Source organism: Fundulus heteroclitus, chromosome 23, assembly GCF_011125445.2.
Source record: "Fundulus heteroclitus isolate FHET01 chromosome 23, MU-UCD_Fhet_4.1, whole genome shotgun sequence".
Taxonomy (NCBI): domain Eukaryota; kingdom Metazoa; phylum Chordata; class Actinopteri; order Cyprinodontiformes; family Fundulidae; genus Fundulus; species Fundulus heteroclitus.
In genome coordinates, this window is record NC_046383.1 from 1,208,022 (window position 1) to 1,225,693 (window position 17,672).

General features: G+C 43.0%; 3 protein-coding genes across 3 annotated transcripts; 2 read left to right on the forward strand and 1 right to left on the reverse strand.

Moving 5' to 3' along the window:
• Window positions 1-1,419: 1,419 nt before the first annotated feature.
• LOC105921704 (leucine-rich repeat extensin-like protein 3) lies at window positions 1,420-3,158 on the forward strand. The gene is made up of 5 exons (XM_012857558.3): window positions 1,420-1,508; window positions 1,765-1,826; window positions 1,902-1,946; window positions 2,030-2,190; window positions 2,344-3,158. The coding sequence occupies exons 1-5, from the start codon at window positions 1,435-1,437 to the stop codon at window positions 3,142-3,144; spliced, it is 1,143 nt and encodes a 380-aa protein (XP_012713012.2). The 5' UTR covers window positions 1,420-1,434; the 3' UTR covers window positions 3,145-3,158.
• Window positions 3,159-3,801: 643 nt separating this feature from the next.
• Window positions 3,802-10,946, reverse strand: cops6 (COP9 signalosome subunit 6). Its single transcript, XM_012857559.3, has 10 exons — window positions 10,774-10,946; window positions 8,551-8,676; window positions 8,272-8,403; window positions 7,287-7,375; window positions 7,112-7,174; window positions 6,968-7,015; window positions 6,747-6,861; window positions 6,532-6,624; window positions 6,306-6,406; window positions 3,802-4,208 (listed from the first exon to the last, which is right to left on the reverse strand). The coding sequence occupies exons 1-10, from the start codon at window positions 10,814-10,816 to the stop codon at window positions 4,068-4,070; spliced, it is 951 nt and encodes a 316-aa protein (XP_012713013.1). The 5' UTR covers window positions 10,817-10,946; the 3' UTR covers window positions 3,802-4,067.
• A 208-nt stretch (window positions 10,947-11,154) lies between these two features.
• LOC105921703 (F-box/LRR-repeat protein 12) lies at window positions 11,155-15,066 on the forward strand. The gene is made up of 3 exons (XM_012857557.3): window positions 11,155-11,682; window positions 11,802-11,877; window positions 12,825-15,066. The coding sequence occupies exons 1-3, from the start codon at window positions 11,582-11,584 to the stop codon at window positions 13,866-13,868; spliced, it is 1,221 nt and encodes a 406-aa protein (XP_012713011.2). The 5' UTR covers window positions 11,155-11,581; the 3' UTR covers window positions 13,869-15,066.
• The last annotated feature ends 2,606 nt before the right edge of the window (window positions 15,067-17,672 follow it).

Consider the following 17,672-nt stretch of genomic DNA (forward strand, 5'->3'; position numbering starts at 1 on the left):
TGTCCTACTTTTCATGCAACATCTCAGCTCTGACCAGCTGCTCTCTGCTGAGGGAAAGCATCCCTCAGCATGACGTGACCACTACCATGTTTCGCCATAAGAAGTGTGTTTTGAGAGTGATGCGTAATGTTTCCAGCCTTTTAACCTCTTCCCACTAAACAACCTTTTTGCTTTGTCCTCTATGGGGTTCTTGACTAACTCTAAACAGGTTTTCTGTAGCTTCGTTTTTAAAATTCAGACCGTTGTTCCCTAAAAGCCACAACAGCCGTCCTTTCAACACGCTCAGCCATCCGGGCCGCTTCTCTGGATCACCGCTCTCCTTACCTGGACCAGATGGCCTTGTTTTAGTCATTCTTCTGTTGGGTCATACTCTATTTCCAGCTGATGGGTTAAACGTTGGCAAGGAGATGTTGCACATTGCCTGTTTAAAAACATGGCCACGACTTTCTCCCTGACCTGTCCTGCTCTTTATGATGCCGTTTGTCCACTAAGGATGTCTAACAAACCGACACTGAGATGACATTATGCATATGCTTCTGTTATGATGCCGTTTGTCCACTAAGGATGTCTAACAAACCGACACTGAGATGACATTATGCATATATAGACTATATATTTGCTAATGAGGCAACTTCTGCATATTTAGTGGGTATCAGGCTGAAGTGGGCCGTATGCATTTCATGCCAGACTTCAGGTTATTTGCAAAATGATGCATATTTTTCTCCCACTTCACAACTATCCCCTGGTTTGTGGTTATAAATACTCTCTTATGGTACTGCACACAGTGCCTTTGTACTTCTAGTGTATGTTACTGTAGTTGAGTTTATTTACCAGATTTCTGCATGGACTGTGTCTTTTCTTTATGTTAGAAAACCCTGAGTTGACAAACAGGAGAAGTTTATAAGGTTGTAATGACGGCTGTGTGCAAGAACGCTGCATTATGTTGAGCGGTTTACGTTTAATAGTGAACATGCTGAGACAAACGTGGGAGGAAACGCAGCTGTTTCGATAACTATCATCAGTCCTAGAGCTACAAGAAAAGCAGGTGTCCCTAAAAGTGAAATAACTACTTTTAAGAACCATGTTTTAAAAACCTGAAAAAAGTTCTTTATAAATATATGTTGATGGTTGTGATCTATGGTTCCTTTTTTACAGCTTTTTTTTCTTCCCGCTGAGGCGCTCCTTCAGTAGGCAGCATTTTCTCCGTGGTTGTAGTCGGTCCCAGCAGGTGATGATTTCCTTCCAGACCTAAGGGGGAGTTTCCATTTGAAGTCTTGTTCTTTATGGCTTCGGTCCAGAGGCTTTTTATTCCTAATTGGTGCCAACGGGCTCCGCTTTAAACAATATTTAAAAAGAAAAAAAGAAAGAGGAGGAGACTAGGTTATGGTTTGAAAGTTAGGGGAAATCCAATTGGATGGAGGATAAAGTTACTGAATGGAGGACAGAGGGGGTTTGGTATTTAGCCCACTGGTTCCTCTGGGTCCAGTGAAGACAGCCTCCTTGGCCTGGTAAGTGAAACATGTTCAGATGGTTTTTATTTTATTTTTTTTATTTGTTGTGTTTGTTTAATCACAGAGCGGCAGCGAAAATAGTTTCCAGCCTCATTGGTGTTTTTTTCAGCTGTATTTTAAATGTTAGAAGTACAGGATTGTTTTGGAAAAGTTACATACAAATAATTGCACATTTCTTAGCACCGAGAACCAATAAGATGATTACTGTATATTGTTTCCCCCCGGCATAAAATCCCTGTTCTCTGGGCTGCAGGTTCAACATGACGTCTTTATCGTGCCTGCTGGGGCCGCTGTGCTGTCTCTTTTTTCTCTCAGGTCAGTGTCGACGTCTTTCACTCTGCAGTTGTGTTTAAAAAAACGCCTAAACGATAAATGCATGTCCTCTCGCAGGCCTGTTTGAAGCCAAATCTTTGCTCCAGGCCATCACGCAGGAAGGTACGTAAACAGATCCTCCACTCAAGCAGGTTCTTTTGGCTTTCTTTGGAGACGCGGCGTTTAACTTTCGTCACCCCTGACAGACATGGTGCCTTTGAGTGATGTGAGCATCCACTCGCAGAAAGCCAACGACTTCCTGTCCCACTCGAGGCCGAAGCGTAACGCGGACCCCAAGTGGTACAGAAAAAACCCGGACTTTCAGTCCTACTACAGATACTACAGCAGCATCGGCCACAACGAGGGGGTAAGACGCATTTAAAACCTTCCAGTGCATTTAGATCGTCGTGATCAGATGTTTTTTTTTGGTCTGAAAACGTATTTCTTAACGAATCTGAACAGTTTTGTATAAACTGAATGTAGGTCTAGAGTGCTCATCTTTCCCGTCTCCCCTGCCCAGCTCTACGAGATCGACAGGCTCCGGATGCTCTACCAGCAGATGCGGTACCTCGAGCACACCTACGGCCCCAACGCCTCCTACTTCCAGAGCAAGCTGGGCGTGCCGATGATCATGTGCGACCCGGTCACAGACAAAAGGTGCAAATACGCTGCTCCCCCGCCTCCTCCTCCGATGAAAGGAGTCCCCAAGCCCACGGATCCTCCGGCGACCCCGCCTCCTCTGCCTCCCGCTCCGGCCATTTCCCAGGCCGACGTGCTCTTCCTCTGCAACAGCCGCGACCCCCTCTGCAAGCCGCACATCGTCTACTTGCCCACCGGCGCCGTCCCAGTGCTCTGCGACCCTCGTTACCACCCCCACTGTACCCCCCAGAAAGCCCCGCCGCCCCCTCTGGTGGTCCCCAAGCAGCCTCATCTGAAGAAGTTCCCCCTGCCTCCACCGGTTTTGGTCAAGAAGCATCCTCCTCCTCCTCCGGCGCCCATCCGCGTCTTCAAGGGCATGGAGTACGACTGTGACCCCTACTGGGACCCCGACTGCCTGATCGACAACCCTCCGAGACCCATCAAGGGGAAGATCGTGGGGCCGCCGCCACCGCCGCCTCCTCCGCCCGAGGAGGAAGAAGCAGAGGAGGAACCCGTGGAGGAGCCGGCACCTCCTCCGTCCAAAGAGAAGCTGGGCTTCTACCCTCACCCTTACTACCACCCCTACTCCTACGACCCCCGGGATGATCTATACGACCCGGTGCGCTTCCAGTACCCACGGCCAGACGATGCTGCGGACGAGCCTGCAGAGGAGGACCAGTGAGAAAAAAACATCCCCGTTTTTATGAACTTTGACTGAAACCTTCACCCGCTGTCAAAGAAAGGTGCCAAAACAAAAAAATGTATGTGTTGCTGTGATTAAAAAGACATCTTGTTGTATTTATCATCACTGCCACAATGTAAAAAGAAGCTGTTTTGCAGCCGATGTTCGCGCAACGAGGCAATAAAACGAGAGAAACTCTGTTTCCATCAGTTAATGAGTTTGAATTTCGACTTTTAAAAAATGTGCGAGATGAAGCCGGAAAAAGAGCCACATGGCAGCTAAAAACAAACCTCGTAAAACTGCCATCAGACAGGAGGGGGGGGAGCCATTATGCCGCTCTCTGCTGTGCATGTAATACCCAAACAAATGCTGACTCAGGTTATCCACCTTACCCTCTACAGCTATAAGTGGCTTCCTGTCCTGCCACGTATACCTGTCTCTGCAGGCAGTCAAACAGCAGGAACACAAATTAACCCCCCCCCCCCCCCCGAGTAGACTGTAAAGGCGTCTTTCTCCTCATAATAAACCTGCAGCTCCACGTTGCACAGCTTTCACGAGCCAATTTAAAAACAGCAGCCCTGTACATCGCTCTGGTCCTTATGACTGTAATTAGCGCCCTGTTAGAAAGGATTTACCTTCAAGAAGAAGACTCAAAGCTCCATGAAAAAAAAAAAAAAAAACATTTATTACATACAGAAACAATAAAACGAACTGGGTAGAATACCGTCCATGTTCAGTGATCTCACTGCTGTGCCTACCCAGGAGACCTCGGAGAGGCTTTGAGCTGATCTGTGTCGCTGAGTGCTTTTAGACAGACTTGTGGTTGAAGATGAACGGGTGTGAAATATTTTCCTTTTTACCTGATCTGAACACAAAAAGAGAACAGAAAAAAAAGTGTGTCTGCCCCCCTCCTCCCTGCCAGCTCAAAAGAAGAGTCCTCTCATCCTGCGGCCGATGCCCTGCCTGTCGTACAGGACGTTGAACTTGTTGATGAACTGGTTCATACTGTTGCAGGTCTTGGTGATGGTGCCCAGGTAGGCCATGAGGCCCACGTCGTTACATTGCTGCAGGGAGACAGGAAACAGCCGGCAGGACATTTTAAGAAAACTGGAACAGAAAGCTCTCGTCTCTGAACTTGCTGGAAGGTTTTCCAGCTATAAAAAGGGAGACTGTTTGCCATGATGTATTTTTTTTAACGATCGTGTTCCTGTCTGTATCTGCTTTGGCAACTGAAATTTTACATTAATTTTCTATGATCTACTCAGGCATTAGTAGGCTTCGGCCGCTAGGAGTATTAACAGATAAACGTAAACGATGTTTCACTAGCCGGCTACAATTATTCCTACTGTTACTGATATAAAACATTACATTGGAATAACATATCTATAGTATTTATTTATTTATTGGTACTTGGATCTTAAAACCTAAATCTGCATCCACTAAATGTCATAGTAATTTACGAGGGTTTATGGCACAGAATATTCTATGTTTTGGCCGTTCTGCTCTTTGCTGAGCAAGAATCTAAGAAGCACCGAGAAGAACCGAGGCTTTCTCTCATCTCAAGAAAACATGCAATTAAATTATAAGAGACATCAGAGAATAATTCTATGATTATTTATCTCCCTAATTCATTAAAAGAGTTAAGTACCAGGAAAGAAAACTGCATATAGTAGATGTACACAAAGGTATGAAATGGGTTAGTGGACTGAGGCTAAGCTTCTGTCCAGGCTTTATTTATTTATTTTATTTTATTTATTTTTTCCCCCCAGTGTCCTGTCTAGGCTTTATTTCTTAACTAATTGACATTGAACGGATGTGTTTATGTTTCTGAAAGTTATCAGATTTTGTTTAATCCTGATATCAGAAGACCCAGCGATAGCGATAATAGGGCTGGACGATAATTCAATAACAATATATATCGATCGATAGACGTATATCGATGATAGAAAAAAAAAAAAAAAAGAGTCAATAAAAAGTTTTCTTTCCTTATGCATTTTAGCCATATAGGTTAACATTAAGTCATTACATCCTCCCAACCAATCACAAACGCAGACCCAGTAACACTCCATCACTAAGCTCCGCCCCCTTTAAAGAGTTCAGAGAGCACGCTTTCTTCTTTAAATACTTGCAGTTTTGGTAAAACGTTGGTTGAATAAAGAGTTGAGTTTCAAATCAGTGTTTGAGTTCTGTATCTAAAAACTGGTTGACAAGCAACAGCATAAAATGGTCAGGGCTGCACTTAAAATATATGTTTTAAATTTGTTGATAATTATCCACATCGATCAATATGATTTCTATTTTATCAATATGCTTTTTTTCCCTCTATATCGTCCAGCCCTAGGCGATAATATTGGTGAATGACGTCATTCTGGCATCTGCTGCTGAGAGATTCTGCCCTGACTGGCTAAATACCACGTCAGCAGGTAAGGCGCAGGTTTATCACAGCTGGGACGCATTAGCCAACAGTTACTGCACCCTGAACAGTTCTTTGCGATATTAATATTGTTGCCATGATGATATATTCAGGACATATTGGTTCTAGTGCCCGACTGGCAGGGGGAGCTTCCTCAGCGGGCTTATTGTGTTTCCATTGAGACGAACTCCAGCCACGGTCTCACAGGCAGACTCTAAACAGGTCAAAGTGATGTTTAGAGCCGAATTCCTTCCCTCTGGATCCATAAAACCCAATTTCTGACTCAGTTCTTTAAAGCTGTCGGTCTTTGTTTTAATATAGGCAGTTGGTGTTAATAAACATCGCTCTAAAAGCTGTCTTTAACTCCTGCTTTCCTGCTCCTGGGGCAGAGATCGGCTAATTAGGACGAGAAGCCAGTGCCGCTGCGCGTGTAAAACAGCTTTAATAAACTAAGGCGATGATGCTGCGGCATCCGTTCACCAGGATATTGGTATAAATAAGATTATCTGTGGTGAAATTATCTCCCTGCACAGAATAAAAACACAGAATAAAACAAGGCGGAGGATCAAACAATAAATAAATCAGAGGTTTATGCATCTGTGCCGTGCCGCTGATAGGGAAACGCTGAAGGCTTTTATTGAGTGCGTAACATCATAAAGGTGTCGCAGCCTAAAGGTTTAAGCTGTGTGACTTTGTGCCATAATGACTGAAAATAAAACGGATGAGAACTAAAAACCGTGTTACTTACATCATAGAAGTCGGTTTTGAATTTCGTGGTGCTAAGGACCGGCAGTCTGTGGCAAAGGGCGTTCGCCTCTCGCAGGATCTCGTGGTTGAACGGCACCTCTCCTGTCACACAAACAAACGAGGCAGACGGATCCAGTGGGATAATGCTTCAACATGAGCGCTCAAAATGGAACTTGTAATTACGGACGGGTGTTTGAAAAGACCTCATAAAAGGCATGATTGCTTACCTGCTTCGACGGCTTTGACGTACTCTAGAATGATCTTTACTCGGCTGTGGAGCATTTTGATCGCGCTGTGCTGGGCAATGAGGTGTTCGGCCACTAATGCAGAAGACAGAGGGACAAATCAGCGTGCGCACACGTAGTTTCTGGCCTGGAATCACCCCTTTAAAGAGTCGATCAGATCCGGTATTTTTTTTTTTCTCGACAGAAAACAGAATTACCGGTTGAGTTTTCCCCGGTTCCTGTGGCTGTCATTCGAGCCACGTGGTCGACACCAATCCTCTCCGCTTCCTCTGTGGCTAAAGTGTAAGTCAGCTCAGCAAACAACATGGTGGCCTAATAAATAATATAAAAATAAATAAACACACGCCATAAGCAACAGGAAGTCAGGTTAATGTGGGAGGACAACACCATTTAAACTAAGCGGGGTAGAAACCCTTACCTCGCCACTGATGATGTCTATCACTGATTCATAAACACTAACAGGAAGCTGAAGGAGAGAAGGAAAGAGCGGCAGGCGGATCAAAACCAAAGCCATCAATCTGCAGCTGCTTCAGTGCTGAAGTGTAAATTCAGCTCGACTTACGTCGGTGTGTTTGGTCATCGGGTTGAGCTTGAGGAACAGGGGGCTCTCGATGATCTCGCACACCTGGAGCCAGAGAAAAACACGAACACGCGTGCACAATATGAAGACGAGACATTTACCACCTTGATCTGATCACTGCTGCCAATCACGGGGATGGACTCCAGAGTTTACAAACCTGTTTATGGATGTGTATATCTGACTGGTCTGGAGGACCGCCGGTGGTGTACCAACCCAAGAACTCCATTTCTTTGAAGACCTGTTTAACTGAAAGACATCCGGGGTGAGAAACCAGGTGTCACCAATGATCAAAACATCACTCATCAGCATAAGACTTCTTGCTCTCACTGCTAGCGGCCCTCAATTGAATTATCAATCTGATAATTGTATAGCTGCAGGACAAAAACACACAAGGACAGTTGGCATTGCCAGAATTTGTTCCTTTAGATAAATCTCAAGACTAGTGAGCTTCTTTAAATTCAGAAGTTTTCATACTTTTTCTCAGTATTGTATAGAAAAGCATTCTGGGTACCCTTCCACACGCTTCTCTAAACAGTTTGTTGGGATTTTGGCCCATTCCTCCAGACAGAAATGCTGTCCGGTTTGTTTGCCCACAGATTTTCTCTGGGACTGGGATCAGGGATTTTTGATGGGCACACCAAAACATGGACTTTGTTGTGATTTAGTGCCTTTATAACTGATTGGGCTGCATGGCCGATGCCATTTAACATTTGGAAGAGACGTTTATATCAAAGGACTTGAGACTTGTTATTATATGTCAAGGCTGAGTTTTACTACCAATCTGTTGCAAATGCATTTTTTATGCATTTTTGTTGCATCAATCTGTAAAAGCATGGTTGGCAGGCAGGGAAATAGTTTTGGACCAGAAAGGTGAATCCCTCGGAGCAATTAACTGCAGACGATAGAAGTAACGGGTGATGCTGATGATATTCCAGATCGTCATCTAGTCTCAGATTTTCATCCCAGTTTCCTAACGACATGATTTTCTTCCCCTCCAGACACTATTATGGCCTTTCCCTTCTCCTTTTGCCATAAATTTTTCCGCTTTTGGCTTCTTGAAATGATCTCGTTCTGCACATAAATGCTATTCTAAAACGTGTCAAACTGTTTTCTCTGGCCTGGATAATAAAACAAAGTCTTACATTGTTCCTCCTTAGTGTAGTAGTACTCCTTGTCGATGTGCACTTTATCATCTATGGTGTGAGACATTAGTTCAAAGGAGTTCATCACCTCAATGTTTCTGCCCTCCTGCTTCCCGATCAGAGCTCCGATCACTGAGAAGACAGAGCACACAATTATCACCAGATATCTAAAACAGCCACTTGAGACCATCTTTCTCTTTTCCTTTTAAATATAAACGTTAAAAAAATATTAAAAACGACATACTAAAGAGCACACCGCTTAAGTTTGATCACACATACCCTGCATTGGTCGACCTTCCTGTGAACGGATGCGTATCCAGTGGTCTGATATGTTGAGGATAACCAAAGGGTGTAAGGCCACAGAAACGCTCCCAGTGACCCCCGCTGCCATAACACTGGGGCCGACTGCAGACCAGAGGAAAACAAAACACAAGGGGGGCTTTGTTAGGAAACTGGCTAAAACGCACAACAGTATCGTCAGATCAGGCAAAATCTAAACAAATAGTGGCTAAAAACCAGAATAAAAAAAAAAAGAGACCAGCAGGAGATGTGTCACAAATTCAGGTTATCCAATAAACTGAAAGCACGTCTGTTAGTTAGTTTTTTGTTTTTTTACAGAATCTATATTATTAAGATTTTGCTATGGCTGGAGCCAATCAAACAAACAAAAAAAGAGACTTAATTACCATCTTTCCAGGCCCTTTTTTTGCAATTAGCCAATATTTATTGTCATTTTTTTAAGCTGTGGTCAGAATTAAGCAAATCTCTTTAAGACAAGATCACCTTGAGAGAACTTGAAATGAGCTGGAGCTGAAGAATCTACTTCCTCTCTCGGTTCCTCTAAGGATCTGGTGGTGAGAACATGCCTCCCAGGCAGCCTCCAAAGGAGAGATTTTCCACGTATCTATGAGTTTGTCAGGGCTGCACTAAGACTTAGTGTTGCCTTAGGTACAGCTAACTCAGGAGTCACCGTTAATCAAGCAGCACAAGGAAACGGTGAAGTCTGCCTGTAGCCGTTTGATTGACAGACCTGGATTTATTTTCATTCATATGGCTGACAATGAGTGATTTCTCCAGCCCCTTTAAACCCAAACAACTTCAACTTTCAGTGCTTGCCAGTGTGTAATAACACAGTCAACAAGTTTAAAAGGCAAAACAAAAAACACATATACCAAATTCCATCTGTCCTGTAAAAAGAGGGATACAATTTTATTATTATTCAACTTTGCCTTAAGCTAATTATATCTATGGTTTTATTGTGCTTTTTAGACTGACTTTATATTAATGTTAAATAACTGTATTGACAATATTTAGTTAGGATTAATAAACGTTTATTCCAGAAGTTTTAAACAAATTACTATTTTCATTTACTTATATTTTATTGATTTAATTATTATTATTATTATTATTATCATCATTTAGTAAATTATGATTTTAGTATCAATACTAATTAATATTTTGGAACCCATGCTTTTTAAGTCTTCATCTAATGTTTTATCAACACAACAGCATCTCCTTAACCATTCAGCCCATCACCACAAACACTTTGCTGTTTCTCTGTGTCACTCAGAAACGTTCTTTAATTAAAAACTGATTGATTGGTCGATCGATTAAACATAATGCCAAACACTAAAAAGTTATTCATCTAAGAAAGGCCAGGCGATTGCACCAAGACTCGTTTTGAAGCAATCCCTCCGCCTGAGCAAGCACGTGGCGACCGAAGAAAGGAACATCCTCATTTAGCCGTCTAAATGGCTAACAACAACAGTGTGATGAGGTTGCATCTCCTTGGTCATCGGCCACACTAAAGTTAGGATAAAGTAATGTAACGCAGTGACTTTAATTTTTTTTAGAACCTTATTTATTCCTGGGGGGTTTCCATATAACAGTAACAACAAAGAGTTTAATCCACAGCCTGAATTGTATGATTTAGAAATACACAAAGACCTTCTAAAGACAAGTTCTATAGAATAAATTATTAAAAATACACTAAATATATGTTGACATGAGCTGGTGACAGACATCAATGCTGCATCAAAATGTCTCGGTCTGAATGAACCCATAACTGGGTAACACAGCTTCAGCTTCGTCACCAAACCAGGGGAAAATGTTCAAAATATATCCAACGCATGTTGTTTAGTTGAAATGACTTTACAGAAATTAAATGCTACCGGCGCAATGTGCTCTTCGGGTGACATGTTTTTCCTCTATGTATCTGTTGATTGAAATAGGCGAGTAAAAGAAAGACTCTTAAAAATGTACACAATGAATCCAAACCGAGGAACGGGGCAGAGGAGAAGCAGCTGCAACATTTAAAACGATAAATAACAGAAGACAGATATATGAACGTTAACCCGGTTATGTCAGCTGCGTTAAACCACGACAAAATCTCCAGTAACGAGCGCTGAGGATCAAAACACATAAAACACAACGGAGCCTCCGTGTTCATTCATTTTGCGAGGTTGCGCGGCTTATGTGGTGGGGTAAATCATAAATACTTGCCTGTTCCATCCACCTCCATTCCTCCACCATTGCTCGTCGCCATCTTGTCCGGTGTTGTGTTGAAAAAAGCAGCGCTGTCATAGGAGGATCGGTTTTAAGGCGTTCTTCTTCCTGTTTGCGTTTGTTAGCTTGTTCTCGCTAGTCACCGGACTAAGCTAATCGAGCTTTTCGGTACTATTACATGCCTAGTGCTGATATCAGTTCCGTAACTCTACTATTAAACACTTTATCATTAGAAAAAAACGATATTTGCTGTGAGCTACTTCCGGTCGGTGTATATCCTAGCAACGGACCCTGCGTCCATCGCCGCCATAAATATGTAAAACAATTAAATGCGTTATGGTAGTTGTATTTTTATTGGGAGCGGGAAAGCTCAAGCCTGCTTCTTCTTATTATTTTTTATTTAACTGAATATATTGAGGAATACAAGCGCCTTAAAATGCGCTTCCGGTGACCGGAGTACGTGGTTTGTACGGCGGGGGCCCCTTTTTCAGCGCAACACCGCTAAGTCGCGCATGCGCAATGGACTGTTAGCTTGGTTGGACAGTTAGGAGGCAACACCGCGTCTGCCAGTGCCTTTAAACAAGACGCAATGCTCCGCTGTTGTTATAAAACACCCGGTGCCATTAAGAGAAAGGTTGCATCGACCGTGTCGCGGTAGTATCAGCGAGAAACAGCCCCTCGTCGCGCTGCCATCGCCGGTTTAGGTCACTCGGCGAATGGAAAGCTGTTTCCGGGGGATCGCTGATTCAGGCGCAACCCGTGTGCGTCGGGATAGAAAATCCGTGCTGGGAGTTTTGTTTACAAAATGGATGAATTTAAAGTCTGTAACCTGGACTACTTCCCAGAGAACATTTTAATAGACGTGCTCTCATACTTGAGCGTAAGAGAGCTCGTCAGGGCAGGGAGGTAAGCATTTTTTTTTTTGCTCGTGGACACAAGTATCCGGCTTTTCTTTGTTGTGACTGATTCCAAAGAGGTTTTTTTGTTGTTGTTGCTGCTGTTGTTTTTATTGTTTTGTTTTCTAGAGTGTGTAAGAGATGGAAACGCCTGGTTAAAGACCAAAGACTGTGGAGGACAGTCGACCTGACTGCATGGAAAGGGGTAAGACTGTTCGACAAAGTGTTTTTTTTTATTTTTAGAAAGTCTCCAAGAAGTATTCACACCCCTTAAACTTTTCCACATGTCGTCACGGTACTGCCACGACCGCCAATACGTTTGATCTGGGATGTTCTGTCACACAGCAACGCCAAGTAGTGCGTAATTGGGGTTGGGTGGATGAAAAGTGGATACTTGGACTTCAAAACTTTTCACACTTAAAAATCTGAAAAGTGTAATGTGAATTTGTTCTCGGCTCCCTTTGCCCTGATCTACCTCCATATATCGATATTGATGGCGATGAGCTTCTCAGACGAATCCTGCTTGAATGTATAAGCAGTGAAGAGGTGTCCGAAATTAACACGCCGATGTCTGAGATGTGGCGTTTGGAAATAAAACTTCTCTGGCCAAATAAAGGCCTTTTTTTTTTTTTTAAATCAATGTTACGTTTATCATTTACATGCTTTTTAGCTGATCGCTCCTGTTTTGTGTTGCTCCCCAACTTTGATGTCAGAATTTACCGTATTCAAAGTGCATTTCTATTTTTAAGGTTTAAGTAATCCTGACTGGCACTACACGTCATTATTGTGGAATATCTTGGTTGAAATATGACCTTTTTTATGCTTTTAAATGCCGCGTGTGACGCAGTTCTGATTAATATTTATAGACATAGACGGCTTTATTTGTCATTTTGTATACAAAAAGTGCGTACAGAACAAAATTTCGTTTGCATACAGCTTGAAAAATCCCAGTAAATTGCACTAATTTTCAGGGTAAAGATGCAGCAGCGATTTATGTAAACAATTATGTATGACGCTCTTCTAATAAAATCTCATCCCCCTATGTCGCCATACGTGTCGTGCATCTGTGCGTTCAGCGACAGAAACTAATTGTTGTTTTTTTTGCCTTCCACCTCTCACGCATCCATCCGTGGGCTCCCCGCTGCCTGTCAGGTGACGTCTCGGATCCTTTGGGTCCTTCTGCGTCAGTACCTGGGCTGCGGACTGAGGTGCCTGCACCTGCGTGGTCTGCTGCTCTCGGCCCGAGGCGGCACCTTCCTCTCCGAGTCGTGGCTCAAAGCCTTGTCCACCAAATGTCCCCGCCTGAGCAAACTCTGCCTTCTGCACGCCGACCTCAGGAGCCTGCCGACCTGCCAGATCCTGCCCCGATCGCTGCGCGTGCTGGAGCTGCGCGGCTGCGAGCTGCCCCGCAGTTTCTTCAGCCAGAGCCCGGCCCCTGCGACCCGCGACCGGGCCGAGGCCACGTCTAGCGTCGGTGCTCCGCAGCAAGGCGGCGGTCAGAAAGGAAAAGGCCTCGCTTGCCCCTCGGGGATCTGTGTCGAGCGGCTGGTCCTCAACAACGTGCCGTCCTTCACAGACCAGCATCTGCAGAATCTGGCGTCGTGGGAGAGGCTCAGTCGCCTGGAGCTACGCGATACCTTTCGCGTGACGGCAAACGGCCTCAGGAGCTGCGCGGCCAAAGAGGGGCTCTCGGGCTTGGAAGGGCTTTCGAGACTCAAATATCTAGAAATAGGCATTACGGGCCGGCACGGCTACCAGTTACAGATGGCTTCCCTCGGGCTGGGGGCCGGGTGGCTCGGACTGGAGGAGCTGAGCCTCGGTGGGAAGGAGGTGGGACCCGGCTTGCTCTGCGCCAGCCGTCTGAAGGACCTGAAGTGTCTGCACCTGTGGGCCTGCACGCTTAGCGAGCTGCAGATCGTGCGGAGCTGCAGGATGCTCCGCGGCCTGCGCCAGCTGGAGTTCCTGGACGTGGTCTTCCAGCCTCGGCAGAGTCCGCCCGCAGAGGAGGGGCAAGGGCAGGAAGGCGGCGAGGAGCAGCAGAACGGGGAGGAAGGCACCGGCGGCGAGGGTAACGAGGAGAACAAGGCGCTGGAGGGGGCGGATCCCTTCCCCAGTCTGCGCCGCTCGCTGGCCGTCCTGCTGCCGTCCTGCTCGCTGGTTTTTACTAACTGCTCTGTTCAGATAAACGTAGACTGACTCGGCCGCAGTGGCCAGCAAGCATTTATTCTCTTTACAGGACGGATCGGCTTCTTACTGGAGCGTTTTGGAGTGGCGTCAGGCAAGATGGAGAACGCTGCAGTATCTTGCCATGATTTATTTAGACTAGTTTAACAGTTTGTGAATTTTTAAAATTTTTTAATTTGTCAATGTATCAGGAAAAAAAAATAGGGCATTTTGGTTGGAAGTGGCCTGTATTTTAAAGCTCTTTTAGTTTTATAAGGCCTAGAAAAGAACATTATCACTACAGATAATTTAGCATTTCAAGCAAACGTTGGTATATTTCTTTAGTTTGATGAATCAAAATATCAGAACTGGGGCTGGTTGGATCATGCAAACAACTCTCCTCAGATGCCACATGTTCAAATAGATCTCTCATGTTTACACACAACTCTATATCCTCGGTAAGACGGACTGAAAATCCTCCTGCCCACTGCCATCAGCATTTACATTATCTTTGAAGAAACCTGAATAGTATGAGTTAAAAAAAAATTTAATTTCCCTTTGGGATTAAGAAAGTATTTTTGATTTGAACTGAATGTAAAAGTTGAAAATAATGAAATTATTTGAAAGAAAATGTAGATTTGATTTGTCAGGCTTTCATAGTGAGAATTTGTAGAAGATCACAAAGTTTTCCAAATGCTCCTCAGCTCGCTTGATCATTTGTGACACAACCTAATTCTACAGAACGGTCTCTACGTTGCTTGTCTATTCCTCAGCTGACAAGGTGTTAAAAGGACTTTTATTTTAATTTGTGACTTCGAGGTTGTTACAAGGAGAAGTGTGTTTTCTCGCGGGGAACAAAATCAGTTTTCGGAACATCTTTTAAGACAAAGCCGACGTGTCGGCTGTTCAACAGACACGCAGGTGTTTGAGTCAAAGTAGTGAAAAGGCTGTAAGACACAATCCACCTGTTTCCTGTTGCCTAACTGGCATAAAGTCAGATAATCATGTTTACCCATGTTGATGTTGTGTTAAAAATGCAAGGCGTAGCATTTTTTTTCTGTTTCTGTGTCTTTGCTGGGGTCACGAAAAGAAAAGTGGCACCGATGTTTGTTTTATTACCAGCAAAAATCATGGAAGATCTGCATTGTGATTCTGAAGGATGTCGCATTTGGACTTGAATCTTGTAATGGTGAAGTTGTTTAGAATAAAAAAGATTTTAACTATAAAAAAATCTGAATCATGAATTATTTTTAGCCTCCTGCCTGTTGATTATAAAATTTTAGGTGTTTTGAAAATTTAGAAGGAAGTTAGGCTCTTTAAAAGACTCCCGATAGTGTTTTTTTTTTTTAAACTTGTGTACAGATTTATTCTTTTTTTTAACCTTTTCATCAAGCTGAAATGTTTCTGATCAGGAAACACAGATTATTATCAGACAAATAACAGGAGCAAGGTGCAGATTTCCCTCTGGGATTATTAAAGTATTTCCAGGGTGCTTTCGCAAGTCTTGAAAGTCTTAATAAGTATGGAATTTTTAAACACTGTTTTCCAGACCTTGAAAAGTCTTGAATTTTGTGTGAAAGTCTTAATAAAGTATGGAAAAAAATGTATGGTAGAATTTTACAGTATGCTCAAAGGCATTGTGAAATGAGAAATAGGAAGGTAGGCTATAAAACTATAATTTTACTAACTGGTCACGTACTGTATTAGCCTAATGGAATCAAACACTTGTTTGATGTGAAATTCATGTACTTGTGATTTTCATGTTTTGAAACGTTTTCATCAGTAAAAGCATAATTTACTGTGAATAATGCATTTGTTCACTGAATACTAGCCCATAAAAATTAACATTTCTAATAAACAGTTTGTACAATCTCAACCAATGAAGTAGGCAGTAGGCACACAAGTATACAAGTACATAGAGTTAAGGTCTTGGGAAAAAAAATATCAGTTTTAAAAAAGTCTGGAATTTTAATTTGGAAAAAGAGCAAGCACCCTGATTTCTGATTCTGATGTTTGTATCTATTAATTGAAAAAAGTGATCCAAAACAACTACTATGTTAAAAGTATTTGCCATCTCACCAAATAGCGGATAGTCTTACAAAAGGAGTCCCGTCTCTCTCTTCCTTTCCAAATGGTTTTATTTCAGCCACATCCTAGTGTTTTAGGGCCTTTACGACCTGCAGAAGGTCTCGCCACTGATTTAGAATCAGCCTTAATTGCCAATTTTGTTCACACAACAAGGAATTTGACTCTGGTTCCATTTTTTTGCTCTCACTGAATTCACATTTAGCACAAATATACAAAACAAAAAAAGCAAAGTAAAAGTGTACATACATGTTTCTACAAAAAAGAAATGTACGTTGCGGTTGGATTGGTGCAGATGAGCATGGCCTTAATCTTGGCAGTAAGGGGGGTATTCTCCGGATGTCCACCATCATCTCCGCTCTCTTGAGCGGGTTGTGCCACACCACTGGACTGACTGACCAACCTTCTGTCTCTATGTGGAGCCACTGCCCTGGATCAGACCTGACTGCTGCGTCGTCTGCAAACTTCCGGAGTTTCACCGCTCAGTTGCAGAAATATGATTCTGATCTGATTCCTAATCCGATTTAAGTCCAGACCTTGACTAGGCCACTCTAAATCCGCCATATTGTTGGGGTGTTTTTTTTTTCTTCCCGCCATTCAAAGTTGAACTTCCTGCTGTGCTGTCGGTATTGCCCGGATTAATAACGTAATTGTTCTGGAGTTTTAAGGCCGTGAGGGGATTTTATGGTAGGAAGCAAAATTCATTGTTCCAAGATTAACAGCAAGCCATCTTCTGAAGAAGCAAAGAATCTCCAGACCATCATGAAGCCATCAGCATGTTTATGAGACGGACTTCTTGCTATGTAGGGATTTGTTTGTTTTTTGGGATTTTTTTGTGATTGACGATTTGTAGATCACATTGTTGCGTCGTGAACATTGACAAGCATAGTCAAGTGAAACACGGAGTGCATTAGGTGCTGTTCTACATTCCTATTTCATCCTTTGGGTAAGCTGTTGATGGATTCTCTTAGTGTAAATTTGGTCGGCAGCCTAATGCTGAGAAGGATACCGTTTCATGTTTTCTAATTGTGCTTAACTTGAATCCCAAAGCCTTCGAAATTACTTTCCAACTTCTACAGACAAAAAATGTAAGTGATGTTATATTTTTTGATGTTTTCATACAGGCTCTACTTAACTTATTTGTTAGATAGGTCAGTCACATGCTCGGCCTGTGTTGATTCATGACTTGACACAATAAGGGAATCTAACTTTTCACACAGGGCCAGGCAGGGTATTTTGGAAACCATCCTCTAAATAAATTAAAATCATTTGAAAGCTGATGCCTGTATTTACTCAGGTTTGGTCTGGTAGTAACGTTCTTTTCATCATCTGAAACTTTGAAGTGTCAAGAAATCAAAGCGTCAGTCCACACATACGGATTAAATACTAAAACTTGGCTTCACTATACATGCTTAAATTTAGAGCCCATTTTATTAAAAAAAAACTGTATGGGAATTAAAACATATGGATCTGAATGGTGAACTGGGTAAAAAAAAAATCAGATCTTAGCTACGCTATTGAGAAAACACCTATAAACCAATGGAGGAGAAGGAGGCAAGGTTGCCAGATCTGACTGACGGTTTCCAGCACAAACACAATGTGAAACCTGCCCACCACCTTAAAAACACAGCCACATCTTAACGTCTCTTGAACTAATGTTAAAAGCATTAAACTATTACGTACATAATAAGAAACAACCAATAAGCACCCAACGGCACTAAACCAACAAAATAAAGTGATATAGCAGGATTC

What these genes read in the sequence shown, in the direction of transcription:
- LOC105921704 (XM_012857558.3), top strand. Translation starts at nt 1,435, where the DNA reads ATGGAGGACAGAGGGGGTTTGGTATTTAGCCCACTGGTTCCTCTGGGT. An exon ending in AAGACAGCCTCCTTGGCCTG is followed by an intron (nt 1,509 to 1,764) that starts GTAAGTGAAACA and finishes TCTGGGCTGCAG; the next exon opens with GTTCAACATGACGTCTTTAT. An exon ending in CTGTCTCTTTTTTCTCTCAG is followed by an intron (nt 1,827 to 1,901) that starts GTCAGTGTCGAC and finishes GTCCTCTCGCAG; the next exon opens with GCCTGTTTGAAGCCAAATCT.
- cops6 (XM_012857559.3), bottom strand. Translation starts at nt 10,816, where the DNA reads ATGGCGACGAGCAATGGTGGAGGAATGGAGGTGGATGGAACAG. An exon ending in CGATGACCAAACACACCGAC is followed by an intron (nt 7,016 to 7,111) that starts GTAAGTCGAGCT and finishes TCTCTCCTTCAG; the next exon opens with CTTCCTGTTAGTGTTTATGA. An exon ending in CGTCAAAGCCGTCGAAGCAG is followed by an intron (nt 6,407 to 6,531) that starts GTAAGCAATCAT and finishes TTTGTGTGACAG; the next exon opens with GAGAGGTGCCGTTCAACCAC.
- LOC105921703 (XM_012857557.3), top strand. Translation starts at nt 11,582, where the DNA reads ATGGATGAATTTAAAGTCTGTAACCTGGACTACTTCCCAGAGAACATT. An exon ending in GAGCTCGTCAGGGCAGGGAG is followed by an intron (nt 11,683 to 11,801) that starts GTAAGCATTTTT and finishes TTTGTTTTCTAG; the next exon opens with AGTGTGTAAGAGATGGAAAC. An exon ending in ACCTGACTGCATGGAAAGGG is followed by an intron (nt 11,878 to 12,824) that starts GTAAGACTGTTC and finishes GCTGCCTGTCAG; the next exon opens with GTGACGTCTCGGATCCTTTG.